This window comes from Littorina saxatilis, linkage group LG1, assembly GCF_037325665.1.
Source record: "Littorina saxatilis isolate snail1 linkage group LG1, US_GU_Lsax_2.0, whole genome shotgun sequence".
NCBI lineage: Eukaryota > Metazoa > Mollusca > Gastropoda > Littorinimorpha > Littorinidae > Littorina > Littorina saxatilis.
This window is the reverse complement of record NC_090245.1, coordinates 14,236,800-14,254,299: the sequence shown is the minus strand read 5'-3', so window position 1 is coordinate 14,254,299 and position 17,500 is coordinate 14,236,800. Positions and strand designations below refer to the sequence as shown.

General features: G+C 39.9%; 1 protein-coding gene across 1 annotated transcript in view; it reads right to left on the bottom strand.

Moving 5' to 3' along the window:
• LOC138962441 (inositol 1,4,5-trisphosphate-gated calcium channel ITPR3-like) overlaps positions 1–17,500 on the bottom strand; it is a 210,817-nt gene that overhangs the window by 79,351 nt on the left and 113,966 nt on the right. Inside the window, exons 16-20 of the mRNA XM_070334254.1 lie at positions 14,402–14,482; positions 5,624–5,809; positions 4,546–4,668; positions 3,518–3,622; positions 1,368–1,370 (exon numbers count right to left, since the gene is read on the bottom strand). Of these exons, the coding sequence (XP_070190355.1) occupies positions 1,368–1,370; positions 3,518–3,622; positions 4,546–4,668; positions 5,624–5,809; positions 14,402–14,482 (498 nt within the window). The remainder of the gene's footprint in view (positions 1–1,367; positions 1,371–3,517; positions 3,623–4,545; positions 4,669–5,623; positions 5,810–14,401; positions 14,483–17,500) is intronic.

Here is a 17,500-nt window from a genome sequence, read left to right as displayed (position 1 = left end):
GTTGAGTCGATCCCAGAATTTGGAAACTTTTGTTGAAATTGCACAAAAGTCAGACTATTTTTCCTGACGGTAATTCGGCAAAGAGATGTAGAAGTTATTATATTTTAGTGGGTTGCATCTTTTTGGATCACCCTGCAGATGACATAAAAAGAGACCTGTCCGTTTTGCACATATCGCTGTCAATGCAGTTTGGTAGATGTAAAATATGGGTACAAACAAGATTCCCTCATAAAAGAAAAAGTTGAAAGAAGGAGTGAGAACTTCTTTCAGAAAGGCATCATACGTTTAAAGCGAAGAAACGTAACCACGAAGTCAAAGTAGAATATCAAATTTTAACGTCGTCTGGGATCTCATTTCTGAAGAAACTCACCGTCTAAACATAAAGTAAAATGTAGACAGTTCTGTTTAAAAAGGGGGTTGCATTCCACATTTGGTTAAACACCAGACTACAAAAGTCACGAAAAACACACCACTTCTATGAACTAAAAAAAAACGAAATTCATCAGAAAAAAAGGTAAACACAACAAACGGGATTCTGACACATGACCAAAAATGCTTTCTTCACGTGATCAGAACTTTACAAGTGCAGTATTATTTGGCAGTGTGTGTGTGTGTGTGTGTGTGTGTGTGTGTGTGTGTGTGTGTGTGTGTGTGTGAGTGTGTGTCTCTCTCTCATTCTCATTACTTTACTGTCCCATCGCTGGGAAATTCGGGTCGCTTCCTCCCAGTGGAAAGCTAGCAGCAACGGAGTCGCGCTACCCAGGTGTCTGCGTGTTTAGGTGTATTCAGCCACCTGCACTTATGGCAGAATGACCAAGGTCTTTTACGTGCCATTGTGATGACACGGGGGTGGGACATGGCTTCCGTCTCTGGGTCTGCACATAAAGTTGACCCGTGTCCGTCCCGGCCCGAATTCGAACCTGCGACCTTTCGATCACAAGTCCAGTGCTCTACCAACTGAGCTACCGTGTGTGTGCGTGTGTGTGCGTGTGTGCATGTCTGTCTCTTTGTGTGCATGTCTGTCTCTTTGTGTCTGCCTGTCTCTTTCTCTATATATATCTGTCTGTCTCTGTCTGTCTATATATGTGTGTGTGTGTCTGTCTGTCTGTCTGTCTGTCTGTGTTTGCCTACCGGTATTGATTTTTCATTGTGAAGTGAAGGTAGTTAGTTCCGTGCATCATCTGGTTAGTTCAAGCGTGTTTAAGGTGCGTTTGCATTATGTTAGATGTGGACAAAAATGTAATGTGCAAAGTAAGCGATACCTCAACAGGCACTAGCCTTTCAGGCACTAGCCATTCAGGCACCAGCCTTTCAGGCACTAGCCTTTCATAGTTAGTTGCGTGTGCGTCATGAAACTGAAACCTCACACCCTCCCCTTACATTGCGGGATGGAGAAGGGGGGGGGGGTGCTTTTGGGCTGTAGTTTTTGCTGTTGTTATTTGTTACTATCATACGTTTTCTCCTCCTGATGTCTCTTTTTTACACAATGAATTCTTTTTGTTAAACTCAGGCTCTGTTTCATTTAGTTATAAACCGACTCAAAACGGCCGCTAAAATACATAAATATGCCAAACATGGAACATCATAATGGGGAACCATGGCGGGGTAAAAACGGTCATACACGTAAAATTCCACTCGTGCAAAAAACACGAGTGTACGCGGGAGTTTCAGCCCACGAACGCAGAAGAAGAAGAAGAAGAATGGGGAACCAAGGTGCAATTAAAAGGAAAGAATTGTTCGAATGAACTGCACAAAAACAAACATAGACATTGTTGACCACAACAAACCGCCCAGTCTATGTAAGCAACGGGAAAGGGGTCGGCATTAAACACTGTAAAACACACCCACGAATGAACGTATTAGCACACACACACACACACACACACACACACACACACGCACGCGCACACACACACACACACACACACACACACACACACACACACACACAAATACATACCCTCTGTCTCTGTCTCTGTCTCTCTCTCTCAACCCCTTGTTATTCCTTCGACTATTTATAGAATTCTTATAATGTATCGCTTATTAAGCAAAAATGCACAACGGCCTCTCATAAATCGTTCTTGATCAAGTCAAAATTGTGTTCGTTGGTAGACTTTTGTCTGAATCTAGACCCGTTTTCCTTTTTTGTTTTTTACACAGTCTGTTTAGTTGGTATGCCGAAATCATTTCCACCATGCTTGAAAAGAAAGCAGCCAATAAGCAAAGTCAAGTGGGTTAGAACAACCTGCAAAAGCGGAGATTTTAAATGAAGAACATTCTTTTGGTGAAATAATTCATCAAACAAAACAACCTCTTCGATGATCATCTCAATTAGAATAATTAAAATGAAGACTTCTTCTGCACGTCAAATCTTACGCATGCGAATTTTGTCAGAAACGTTGGGTTAAAACATACTGAACAAACGTCTTTGAAAAAAAAAATAAAAAAAAGACATTTTGTTTCCAAAAAAATACCGGGTATTGTGGAACGATCCTTCCCTGGAGCACTTTCTGTGGACAACAAACATTGCATATACAGACGATAACAAAACTGACCTACTGAAACAGAAACTACTTGTATAATATATGTTAACAGTTATTTCCCTTTTTCAAGCTATGCGAAGTCTGAGGCCGACTAAAGTTATTCAGGCGTCTGGCTGAGACTTCACGAGCGTGCAGGTGTATGTGTTCTAAAAAAAAATATCAACTAAAATGGATCGATTCATCAAAGTTATTTACTTTTTGACAAAATCTGTCACAGATTTTGGTCAAAACTGCAAATGACGTATTATAACTCCTTGGGACGAACGGGGTGACAAGTACTTATAAAATGCTGGGCATAAAAAAAGCAAACAGACAAACAGACAAACAACAACAACAACAACAACAACAACAACAACAACAACAACAACAACAACAACAACACATCACAAAATAGCACCACAAATCGAGTAAGTTTGTCTCCACAATTCTAGAAGTATTCTTTCATTAATACATTTTATCTTCCTTGTATCACTATCCCTTTTCCATCCCCCCCATCGAACCGTGTACACATGAACCTTCTCAACAACAACAACAACAACAACAACAACAACAACAACAACAACAACAACAACAACAACAACAACAACAACAACAACAACTTCGCATACTTTGATGTAAAAAAAACCCACATGTTTTGAAACACCGTAAGACGCATTTGGTTTACATAAAAAGTGTAACGTAAGGCTAGATACGGCCAAAACAAACACAAAATGTTGGTTTAGGGTAACCCGACCGACTCTTTTTTTTCCTGCTGAAAAAAAACACCCAACTTTTGACACATTTTGCGAACTATACCGAGACTAAGGGAAGTACCCTCCTTTAAAATCGACTAAATTAAAAAATTTTTTTTTTTAAAACCGACCTACCGACCCTATTTTTTTGTGTCACGTTACCCTAAACCAACATATATTTTTGTTTGGCCTAACGGATCGAGCACAAGGGGAGCGATGAGAGACGCTGAGGGGAAGACATACCTGCTCACACTGCAGCCAGCGCTGCACGATGTAGGACTGGTTGTTGGGGATGGCTACGTCATCGCACACACACAACACGTGCAACAGGTCCAGGAAGCGGTAGTTCTGGCATCAAACAGGCAAGAAAGGTTAAGGTATTGAACACACACACACACGCACGCATGTACGTAAGCACGCACGCACGCACGCACACACGCACGCACCCACACACGCACGCATGCACGAACGCACGCACGCACACACGCACGCACACACGCACGCACCAACACACACACACACTTACACACACTCACACACACACACAAACACACACACACACACACACACACACAAACACACACACTCACGCTCGCACTCTCACACACACACACACACGCACGCACTCTCACACACACACACACACACATAAACACACTCCAGACTGCATGAGAGGCTGCAGAGACTGTAGGTCAGGTGGGAAGAGCTAGATCAAGATATCAATGAAAATGTACTCACCATGTACAAACACAAACACAAACACAAACACAAACACACACACACACACAAACACAAACACAAACACACACACAAACACACACACACACACAAACACAAACACACACACAAACACAAACACAAACACACACACAAACACACACACAAACACAAACACACACACAAACACACACACAAACACAAACACAAACACACACACAAACACACACACAAACACAAACACAAACACAAACAAAATATGAACCAGTTTCAGCGAATGTCTTAATAAGCACCAACACGGAGAAAAAAAAGTTGTCAGAAAAGATACTGTTCCCAAAACAAAGAGACTTCGGGGCGCCAACATATATATTTGTGACTGTATCGTATTGTTTTGTCAATCACAAACGTTCCAACAACTTACCTGTCTTGTTTTTTGATTGTAAACAGATCATAAAGTGGTAGTGTTTGTGCTTGTTATATGTTCAAATTGAGCTTTTAGAGTTTTTTTAAGAGACCACAAGAGACAGACGGAGAATGAAAGGTCATTGATGTACCTGTGATGTCTGCAGCAGGGCTACAAACTGATCGATCTGTTGGTGTGTGATACGGTCCACAATCTTACGCTTGTCTCGGATCAGCTCCACAATCATCTGAGCCACGTTGATTCCGATACCGCCCTGGAGTCGAACACAACGAATTAATGCATGAATCCATGAATCAATAGATCACCTGTAGAATAAATCGATGAATAAATGAAAGGTAATACGGAACATGAATTATTTAATCAAGCAGTTAGTCAATCCAATCCCATCCAATCTAACCCAATCCAAATCCAATTAACCAACCAATCAATATTTAAGTAATCCTAGTGGGTTCTGCATAAACGCAAACACTAACTGTAAGAATGAGAAAGTGAAATATTATATATAATGAATTTATCGTTATTTAAAGATTAAAACAATGTTACCCATCAAAACACAACAACACAATTTAACTTAAATTTTACATTTCCAAGACATACCCTAATTTGATTACCAAACTAACAATATATAACCATTATTTATAACACTTAATCACAACGCAATACTTTAAGTAATATTAAAGCCTAACAGTAGTTCTTGTGATCTTGGAATCTTGTAATCTCGTGACATTGAATTGTTTTAATCTTTTTAAATGTGTTGTCATGAGTTCTTGTTATCTTGTGAGCTTGTTTTCTTGGAAGCTTGTGATCTTGACTTCTTGTAATATCGATATCTTGTGATATTGAATTATATTAATCTTGTAATCTTGCGATCTTGAGTTCTTCTATATCATTGTAATCTGAACTTATTGTGATCTTGAATTATTGTGATCATGTCCACTACTTGCAATCCTGAATTCTTGAATTCTATACAGTAATCTTGAATTCTTGTATTCAAAACAGTAATCTTGAATTCTTGTATTCAAAACAGTAATCTTGAATTCTTGTATTCAATACAGTAATCTTAAATTCTTGTATTCTCTACAGTAATCTTGAATTCTTGTTTTCAAAACAGTAATCTTGATTCTTGTATTCTATACAGTAATCTTGAATTCCTGTATTCTATGCAGTAATCTTCAATTATTGCGATCTCTTCTCCCTTCTCCGCGTACCTTCTGAGTGAACTGGGTCTGGAAGAACTCGATGTACTTGGCGAAGTAGAGGGCGTTTTTCCTGGACTTGCCGATCATGTAGGTGTAGAGGATCTCGTAGGCCTCCTTGAAGATCTGGATCAGGTTGGGCTCGTCGTGAATACCGTTCAGGCGGCACTGCAGGATGCGCACCAGCAAGTCGATCACCTGCGCAAAGAAAATGGTCACTCAGTTACAATGGAACCCCTTTTTTATGAGCCCCCCAATTTAATCAATCAATATGAGGCTTATATCGCGCGTATTCTGTGGGTACAGTTCTAAGCGCAGGGATTTTTAAAAAAAAATTATTTTTTATTTTTATGCAATTTATTTATGCCGTGTGAGATGGAATTGTTTTACACAATACATCACGCATTCACATCGGCCAGCAGATCGCAGCCATTTCGGCGCATATCCTACTTTTCACGGCCTAATATTCCAAGTCACACGGGTATTTTGGTGGACATTTTTATCTATGCCTGTACAATTTTGCCAGAAAAGACCCTTTTGTCAATCGTGGGATCTTTAACGTGCACACCCCAATGTAGTGTACACGAAGGGACCTCGGTTTTTCGTCTCATCCGAAAGACTAGCACTTGAACCCACAACCTAGGTTAGGAAAGGGGGGGAGAAAATTGCTAACGCCCTGACCCAGGGTCGAACTCGCAACCACTCGCTTCTGAGCGCAAGTGCGTTACCACTCGGCCACCCAGTCCACACATTTAAGACTCCTTCCCTTTTAAGACCCTCTTTTCTAAGACTTTCTGTTCATAGCCTTTGTAAATATACCCCTATTTTAAGACTCCCTCCCTTTTAAGACCTGATGATCTCAGATTATCCTAGGTCTTAAAAGGGGGGTGCAATTGTAATGATATACGATACCGATACACGCACAGCCTAGCGGTGACCTCACCATTCATTTTCTCACTGCTGCTGGTATGTTGAAATCACCGAGACAAACTTCTTTCTTGAAATTCTTTATCACTTCCACGGGAGAGATGCCGAAGAAGTGACAGCATTTTTACGTCAGGCCATTATTCACGTTATGACGTCGTTTTGAGCTTTGCTTGGGTTTTGACTTCGGATCGAGATTTCACGTCGAAAGAGAGGGTCAAAAAGAGACGTCTTGTTTGTTTAAAAAAAAAATGTAATCGAAATTGTGTTAAAGGTGTTAAAGGGATACTCGTGGCAAAACAAAAGAAGCCTGAAATCGGCCAATTAGCTACACAGTTTGGAGGGTGTATGTCACCACATAAAATGAATCTCTAGATGTCTGTGTGGGCTTACATAAACTTGTTCAAAACTTTTCAGACAACACACTTTTCAAACAAACAAACAAACAAACGAACAAAAACTCTTAAAAACACACACCCCAAAAAACTCAAATGCTTTAATGCTGGTGGTTTTAACGCATGCACTAAGGTGTTCACATAAGAAGACTTGCGCCAATAGCTGCTCGGTGGTGAAGTTTAGATGCTTTTGGTTCAGCTCATTCTGGACCAACACATGGGTACAAATAATGTCATTGACCAACTTATTATCTGATCTGGGATCACTGCCCGGGCTAAAGTTTCCACCCAAGAGATTGTCAGTACAAATAAGTCAAAGACTAATAGCAACTTACATGGTCAGTTATTACTCTGCCCGGGCTAAAGTTTCCACTCGAGAGAGTGTCAGTACAAATAAGTCAAAGACTAATAGCAACGTGCATGGTCAGATGTAACACTGCCCGGGCTAAAGTTTCCACTCGAGAGAGTGTCAGTACAAATAAGCCAAAGAAAGGAACAGACACACTTTTGTTTTAGCGTATCACCAACTCTTGTCCCTAATAGAAATAGTTTCTGTGAGGACGTAAACTCCCCCCTTTAGTTATAGACACGTGCAGCAACGTACATGGTCAGTTCTTACTCTGCCCGGGCTAAAGTTTCCATCCGAGAGATTGTCAGTACAAATAGGCCAAAGAAAGGAACAGACACACAGCAACTTAGATGGTCAGTTCTTACTTTACCCGGGCTAAAGTTTCTACCCGAGAGGTTGTCCGTACTAATAAGCCAAAGAAAGGAACAGACACACAGCAACTTAGATGGTCAGTTCTTACTTTACCCGGGCTAAAGTTTCCACCCGAGAGGTTGTCCGTACTAATAAGCCAAAGACTAACCGCAACGTGCATGGTTAGATGTAACACTGCCGAGAGTTTGTGAGTACAAAGAGGCCAATGAACGAAACAAGATAGCAGCTACGTAAATAGTTGATTATAACATTGCCCTGGCAAAAGTGTCTTCTCGTGAGATGGTCAGCACACGCAGACCATTGAGCAAAACAGGACAACAGCAACGTATACGGTCAGTTCACAAACACTGATCTGCTTTGGACGGGCACTGCGCAGTTGTCCACATAAGAGGGCAACTGACCGGTCAAATAAAAAACAAGTTATCGTGGACAATCGCCAGCCGCCGCAGCGATCCATCTTCATGGGGGTCTATACTTGAATTCCGATGTAGGGAGGCATAATATGGCAATACGCCGGGGGCAGAAGCAGCCAACACAGCTAGACACAGACACAGATGAGCATGTGTTTTCTATCGTTTCTGTGTTGATTGGATTAAGGGGTGTCGGGTTGCAAGTGTTTGCAAGAATTGGGTTAAAAACATCCCACCGCGATTGACCCCGAAAATCGACTTCGATGACATTTTGCTAATATTTTGTCTGCAATAATTTCAGAATGTGATGAAACAAGTGAGACAAAAAGTAGAGAAATCAATCGGACGGACTTTCTGTTACAGAATTTTAAAACAGTGCTTACATATCACCCAACATGCATATTTTTCAGAGTACGATTATTTTTTTACCTCTTCTGATGCCATTTTTCAACATGGGAGTAATGGTACGTTTTGCAGATCTGTGCAGACATGTCACGATCAATTGTTTTCATTTTTACATTTAGTCAAGTTTTGACTAAATATTTTAACATCGAGGGGGAATCGAAACGAGGGTCGTGGTGTATGTGCGTGTGTGCGTGCGTGTGTGCGTGCGTGTGTGTGTGTGTGTGTGTAGAGCGATTCAGACTAAACTACTGGACCGATCTTTATGAAATTTGACATGAGAGTTCCTGGGTATGAAATCCCCGAACGTTTTTTTCATTTTTTTGATAAATGTCTTTGATGACGTCATATCCGGCTTTTCGTGAAAGTTGAGGCGGCACTGTCACGCCCTCATTTTTCAACCAAATTGGTTGAAATTTTGGTCAAGTAATCTTCGACGAAGCCCGGACTTCGGTATTGCATTTCAGCTTGGTGGCTTAAAAATTAATTAATGACTTTGGTCGTTAAAAATCTGAAAATTGTAAAAAAAAATATAAAAATTATAAAACGATCCAAATTTACGTTTATCTTATTCTCCATCATTTGCTGATTCCAAAAACATATAAATATGTTATATTTGGATTAAAAACAAGCTCTGAAAATTAAATATATAAAAATTATTATCAAAATTAAATTGTCCAAATCAATTTAAAAACACTTTCATCTTATTCCTTGTCGGTTCCTGATTCCAAAAACATATAGATATGATATGTTTGGATTAAAAACACGCTCAGAAAGTTAAAACAAAGAGAGGTACAGAAAAGCGTGCTATCCTTCTTAGCGCAACTACTACCCCGCTCTTCTTGTCAATTTCACTGCCTTTGCCATGAGCGGTGGACTGACGATGCTACGAGTATACGGTCTTGCTGAAAAATTACATTGCGTTCACTTTCATTCTGTGAGTTCCACAGCTACTTGACTAAATGTTGTATTTTCGCCTTACGCGACTTGTTTGATTTGTGATTGTAGGGATCCTGCTCGGCATTGTGTCATTTGGTTGAAATCCAATGGATGCTTCAGGAAATATAAACATGCGAATTGAGAAATTGATCTAATTTTAGCCTACGAAAACGTGACGTAATTAAGCTATTTCCAGCCATATCGGAAAGGCACGTTACAATAATTCAAATAGAAACACATCATTACAACACGCGTAAACCAGGCATTAATATCACCTCCAAAATAAGTCATGTGGTTGTAACTGATCGGGCAGAAACCCCATTCAACTACCCAACCCTCGTTTATCATTTTCAAAAATGTGTCATTTTTGTTATACTTGTTTCATCACACTTTGAAAATATCACACGCAAAATAATTGCGAAATCTAATTTTTTCGTCAATCGGTGTCCGATCTCTTTAAGCACTAGTTTTTGATTCTCTGAACCCTCCCAGCTCGCAGTGCAACTTTTCATGCAGTGCTTTTTCGACGGTATTGCGAGGAAGACAGGATGTAGTCCATGTTTGCCTGATGCCTGTATGTCCCTGTCTGTCTTCGTCTGTCTGCTTGTTTGTCTGCCTGCCTGCATGTCTGTCCGTCAGTCTGCCTGCCTCTCTCTTCTGTTATTCTCTCTCTGTGTGTTTTCTGTCTATATATATGTCTCTGTCCGTCTGTCCCTGTCTCTGTCTCTCACTCTGTCTCTCTGTCTCTCTCCTCCCCCCCCCTCTCTCTATCTTTGACGTACATCTTGCACAGAAAACGGCAGTCCTTAACCAAGAAAGAGAACTTGTCCCGGAAAGCCAGCTATAAAGCGATGTTGCCATTGACGACTATATTTGCTTCTGTTCATTTCGCCCCTCTCGTATGGGAGAATTGTCTGATCCCTCGGACCTTCTCCAAACACAGAGGTCAATCATGTGTGTGGATCAGTCACTAACAACGCGACGCTTCATACGGATCGTTTTATGGTGGATGGTCACTGCGTTAGTAAAGTCAAAAAACCCTCTGTGACCTACAAAATAAAATCTGAGAAAACCAGGTCAAGGTCTTCGAAAGTAGGTAGTCTCAAAGCGGACTTAAATTTACAAAGGTTATATGAACAGGGAATCTAAAAAAGCACGATCTAAGGGTTGGGAGAGGGAGAGTTAGAGCAAGGGGGGGGGGGGGTGATGGGGTGGGGGGGGGGGGGGTGGGGTGGGGTGGGGGGGGGGGGGGGGGGGGGGAGGGTGTCGGTCTTAAATGGCGGTTACACTTCTAAACCATGCATTGTTTGTAGATCAACCAACAAAACATCACAAGCAAATACCTCTTCTTTTTCTTCTTCTCTCGTCTCATCTCATGTTTTGACCTTGAAATGCGGCTAGACAATGAAGCATTGCTTGTCCACATGACGTACGTGTTCGGAAAGAAAGAAAGAAAGAAAGAAAGAAAGAAAGAAAGAAAGAAAGACAGACACACAGAAAAACAAGTCGCGTGAGGCGAAAATACAATATTTAGTCAAGTAGCTGCCATTTTTCAGCAAGACCGTATACTCGTAGCATCGTCAGTCCACCGCTCATGGCAAAGGCAGTGAAATTGACAAGAAGAGCGGGGTAGTAGTTGCGCTAAGAAGGATAGCACGCTTTTCTGTACCTCTCTTTGTTTTAACTTTCTGAGCGTGTTTGTAATCGAAACATATCATATCTATATGTTTTTGGAATCAGGAACCGACAAGGAATAAGATGAAAGTGTTTTTAAATTGATTTGGACAATTTAATTTTGATAATAATTTTTATATATTTAATTTTCAGAGCTTGTTTTTAATCCGAATATAACATATTTATATGTTTTTGGAATCAGCAAATGATGGAGAATAAGATAAACGTAAATTTGGATCGTTTTATAAATTTTTATTTTTTTTTACAATTTTCCGATTTTTAATGACCAAAGTCATTAATTAATTTTTAAGCCACCAAGCTGAAATGCAATACCGAAGTCCGGGCTTCGTCGAAGATTACTTGACCAAAATTTCAACCAATTTGGTTGAAAAATGAGGGCGTGACAGTGCCGCCTCAACTTTCACGAAAAGCCGGATATGACGTCATCAAAGACATTTATCAAAAAAATGAAAAAAAGGTTCGGGGATTTCATACCCAGGAACTCTCATGTCAAATTTCATAAAGATCGGTCCAGTAGTTTAGTCTGAATCGCTCTACACACACACACACACAGACACACACACACACGCACATACACCACGACCCTCGTTTCGATTCCCTCTCGATGTTAAAATATTTAGTCAAAACTTGACTAAATATAAAAAGAAAAAGAAAGAAAGACAGACACTTTGAACTCAGAAAACAATGTACATAAAACTCACTGTGGTGCCTGTTCGCTCAACTGGCAATCGGATCATCGCGTTTTATGAAAAGCCATCTGGGATTTGAACGGAGACCAGCTTTGCCCTCAGATCATACGAGGGTAGAGTCTGTAACTTGTGTGAATAGGAGAAAACCGCGCCCGTTTTGCGCTAAATGTAAACTTCAGATGGCATGTCAGCCTACCCGCGCGCGCTCTGCTATGACCCAGACGGAAATATTTTCTGCTATTTTTAGGGGGACGTTAAATAATATTTTATTTCCCGGCGATTCAGGGAGGAAAACTTGCAGCCTCGTCTATCGCTCCCTTGTGACACGTCGCCTGTCACGTTAGATTTTACGCCTCACGGGCGATTGCCACTTCATGAGCGTTGATGGAGCGGAGCTAATATGTTTGGTCACTAAAAAGATACAATCTCAGTTACAAACAAGAGGTTTTTTGTTAACTTGCAGGGTTACTTTTTCTAAGCTATTGCTACGCAATGATGCGTTTTCATTTATCAAACCACCCTGCTTGTTCTTCCCTTCCATTCTCCTGAACCATGTGCGTCTTTTGCTGTTGTTGTTTTTTCTCCCTATTTCGTTTCAGTGTTTTTTGTCACTCGCGAAATGTCTTTAACCTTTGCTAACCATGCTCACTTCATCACATATAAAAGACATAAAGATGCATACAAAATTCACAACATTTTTATAAAACAAAATTTCCCGTGGAAGAGACAATCATGTTTTCCAATCATGTTTCCCAGTCGACGCATCTAAAAGCTTTACAATGAATACTGGAAACTTCCAAAAATTCTGTTACGTTCAAAGTACAAATCCATTTTTTTTTAGAGATGAATTTAACAGAAGACCACACTATGTGTAATGGAAACCCAGTTCATGTTACACTGTTTGACTGGGCCCACTGCTAGTGTCACCGTGGGATTTACCAACGCTGCTGACAAGATCATGCGACGAGGGGGCTAACAAGCAAATGCTCTTTTTGTTCAATTTGTAACAATTTTACGAGCAGTCTCACAGACACACTTAAATGTTATCACTTTGAACTATTGCCAATGATCACAAATCAGGGAATTACTTTTGCAGGAATACACACTTTGCTTTTAACTTGTAATCATTGTTTTAACTTTTAATCATTATCTAAATAACGAAGTGACTGTGTTGAGATGAACAAAGTTGAAAGACAAAAGACAAATTCTGTACTCACCGATGCAAGGACAGCACAATAATACGAATTTAAATAATCTGTTACCTGAAGAAGCTTTTATAAGGCCAAAAAACAAAAATAGGTGTGGTTAAGATAACATAGCCCCAAAAAATACGGTAGGAAGGTAGGCAATCAGTTTTTTTGTTTTTTTTGTTTTGACAAATGTAAACAAAAGTTATAGGGTCGGCCCCTAAAAATAGGGTAGGTCGGGTTACCGTAACCACACCTATTTTTTTTTTTTTTTAGGCCTAAGCGAAAATTCGTATTATTGTGCTGTTCTTGTATCGGTGAGTACAGAATTCTGTTGTTTTTCAAATTTAAAAACAACAACATTATTATACTATATCAGCTGCACTTTTCTCCATTTTTAAAATTTATTTGATCATACTTTTTTTTCTCACATGTATTGTATGGGATGAAATTAAAATGAACAAAATGTAATTAAAACACATTGACAAAGGATGGACAACTTATATTGCATCATGTATGCATACACCTTCCTTTGATGCAGCCTCTGAGCCTCTAGGTAGTCAAATGAAAGAAATAAGCCAAAGGGACAAACTGACACATTAATCCACAAAAGCTTAACGTTTCTTTCATTAAAAGAAATAAAAGAACGTTATTCCATTCTTGGAAAAAAAACAGCCTATCCTACATTGTCATTGATCACGACTGAAAAGCTGTGTGGTTGTGAAAATGAGATTGAATGCAACGTCAATTTTGGTGTTGTCTTTTACCCGAGGAGTGGGGAGGCGAGGGGAAGGAACAACTAGTTACAGTCTCAGCCAGTTTTGAATGTCCACGAACAACTACTGCTGACTATAGTCAACATCACCAGTGCATAACGCGGATTTGAATTGACGGACACTTTTAAGAATTTTAAACTGGTTGCACACACAAACTGACAAACACACAGAAAAACAACAACGAACGAACGAACAAACAAACAAACAAAACAAACACATACATCAATCAATCAATCAATCAATCAATCAATCAATCAATCAATCAATACATAAATAAATAAACAAATACATAATACACATCAATAAACAAGAAATTCCTCCGATAGGAAAAACACCCCCGTCAAAGGGAAATAACCTTCTCAGTTGGTGGCAGTGAGAATGGTTATTTCCCTTTGACCAACGGGGGTGTGCCTCTATAAGTCCTTGTATAATTTTAATCCACCAATAACTCCCTAACCGTGTGTTTGACTGGTCCCAATTTTTGTAAGGACCGTCTCAGGAATGTATAGAACCTGTTCACCAAGTTTGGTGACGATCGGTCCGTTCATTCTTGAGATCTACTTGCGAACAAAAACACACAAACACATCGAGTGAAACCTATACACACCCCTATACCGGGGGTGTAATAGAGACAGACACATCTTTGACTTACCCTGAGGTTTCTCAGCAGCTTCTGTCTGTTCTTCACCGGTTGACCAAGCTGTATCAAGAACTTCCTGAACTCTTCCATAGCCTGCCGACAAGACCAGCAAAAGTCAAACGATAAGGTGGGGGACAAGATGACGGAGAAGATGAGAGAGAGAGAGAGAGAGAGAGAGAGAGAGAGAGAGAGAGAGAGAGAGAGAGAGAGAGAGAGAGAGAGAGAGAGAGAGAGAGAGAGAGAGAGAGAGAGAGAGAGAGAGAGTGAGATGGAGCGGTGTATGAGTGCGACTACACGTGCCTTGGCGTGTGTGTGCGAGTGTGCGAGGGCTGTATTTTGTATATTTTTATTTGATACATGTATAAATGTGTCTCCAGGAATATGTTTTGTTTTAATCTTGTGTCGATACTATTTAGTTCTGCCTCGTTATTAGCCATTGAGTATAACTGTTTTATCATCATTGCTTTGTTGTTGTTCTTTAGCCATTTACGTTGAATGACTTGTTATACATTGACATTGATAGTTTTATTCTTCTTCTTCTTCGTCGTTCGCTAGTTAGTTTTTATCATAAGAACCTTTTCAAATTCCTATTTATACATAAATGCATATTTTATATTGTAAAGCAGTATGCATTGTTAGAGGATTTTTTAGTAGCAGTGTTTAAATGTCGAAGCTGCTTTTCCCATTTTTACCCAAGAGACCGACTGTATATTGTGTTATTGTATTTGTCAGACTTGATTGTACCAAGTCCCTACACATGTTGTAATGCGCTTAGAGCCAAATATTTTTGTTTTTTGTAAGGGATAGGCGCAATATAAATACACTTTATTATTATTATTATTATTATTATTATTTTTATTATAGAGAGAGAGAGTGAGAGAGAGAGAGTGAGAGAGTGAGAGAGAGAGAGAGTGAGAGAGAGAGAGAGAGAGAGAGATAGAGAGAGAGAGAGTGAGATAGAGAGAGAGTGAGAGAGAGAGAGATAGAGAGAGAAAGAGTGAGATAGAGAACAAGAACAAGAACAAGAACAAGAACAAATCTTTAATTGTCTAAGGCCACAGCCCCTTACAATAGTGGTTAAAATAACAGCAATAGTATCTGCACAGTTATAAATTATAGTCACGCATAAAATTCAACAAATACATTAAAACCCTGATGACATATCACTGAACCTCATTTATAAGGGTTCGTCTCTTCTGTAGCATGAAGAACACAAATCTGCTGAAGCTGTTCATCACATTTTCCTCATTATTGCCACAGAAATACACAAGTTGTTGTTGCAGCGTCTTAGAGTTCGAGATTTTCAAATACTTTGCTCGAAGGTCTTGATAAAAAGGACATAAAAATACAACATGGTGTTCATCTTCTCTATCAGCTGTACAGAGAGGACAGTTTCTTGTCGTTTGGTTTGGTGCGTACCGAAACTTGTGAGCGTTGATTTCGGATACTCCTGCGCGGAAACGAGTAAGAGCAACTCTGTACTTAATATCTTCGATTAATTCAATGTATTTCTCTTTTTCCAAGCATGTTTTGTAACAATTATAAATGTCAAAACGTTCACTGCATTCTAAAAAGGAGAACCATTCTTGACAAAAACAATCTTGTAAACGTCTTTTAAACTCTTGTAAGAAACACTTCTCATTCCCAACCGTTCCGTACATCCACACAGCAGCAAAACCATTACAACATAAAAGACTCTGCACATGTGAGACCCAATTTGTGTGGCCCTTCGATGCCAAATTACATAAAGCTTTATATGCAATCTTGGAATATCTTGAATCAGGTTGCTTCAGCAGTGTAAACCAGTATTTCACACATCTGACTGCAGAGTTAATATACAGCGGATGTCTTCCCAATTCACCATACACAATGTTGTTTGGAGTTCGAATTGTCACTTTCAGAAACTTTTTACACGCAAACAGGTGGACCCTTTCCACAGAGTCATACTTTCCATATCCCCATAGCTCTGAACCATACAAGAGCATAGGAGCGATCCGTGCGTCAAACAGTTTGAAAAACACCTTTGCCGAATGGCAGCCAAGTCTGTTCAGTAATCTAACGATTTCGATCACTCCCTTTTTCGCCATGGTTGTCTTTGTTTCTACTGCAATGTTCCAGCTCAGTTGGGTGGAAAGGGTTACACCGAGATATTTAAACGAGTTCACAATCTCAAGACGATCCATTCCGTAGAACCACTTCTCTTTCTGTGCAATGTGCCCGCCCTTTCTAAAAACCATGACCTTAGTCTTTGTCAAGTTCACGTTCAGACACAGTTTTTCTGCAGAGCAGCGCAGGACATTAAGCTGGTTTTGTAGGCCTACTACAGTGCTGGATAACAGCGCAATGTCGTCAGCAAAAAGCATTACAAACAGTTCTAACTCAGACGGAGATAAACGTATCCCATGTCTGCCTCGTTGTATGACATCCTGAGCCAGTTTGTTGATCAGAAACGAGAAAATTGTCGGTGAGGCTACACAACCTTGCTTAAGGCCTTGCATACATTCAAAGAAATCAGTGTATTCGTTTCCGCACCGCACGCATGCTTTCACGTTTTCATATATGCTCTTTAACACCTTCAATATTTTGCCTTGTATCCCTAATCGAAAAAGCACTGACCAGAGCACGGGGCGCTTAATGCTATCGTAAGCCTTACAAAAATCTATGTAGGCTACATACAGTTTGGCCTTTTGTGAAAATTGTTTCTGGACGCAAGCGTAAAGGGTAAACACATGATCAATAGTTGAGTAATTCCTCCGGAAGCCAGCCTGGCTTTCATCTAAAATGTTATTATTTTCTGACCACACAGACAGGCGGTCGTTCAGAACAGACATAACAATTTTGCTCATCGTACTGGTGAGGGAAATTCCTCTGTAATTATCAGGGTTATCACAGTCTCCTTTTTTATGTAACGGCACAATAATGGCCTTGGACCACTCTCTTGGGTACACCCCCTTCTCGAGAATGTTGTTGAACAATTTAACTAAAAAGGGTAAAATAAGACTTTCAGACACTTTCAACATTTCATTCAACACACCATCAAACCCTGCCGCTTTACCATTTTTCAAATTTTTGATTGCTTTACTAATTTCAATTTCAGTTATTTCACTGTCA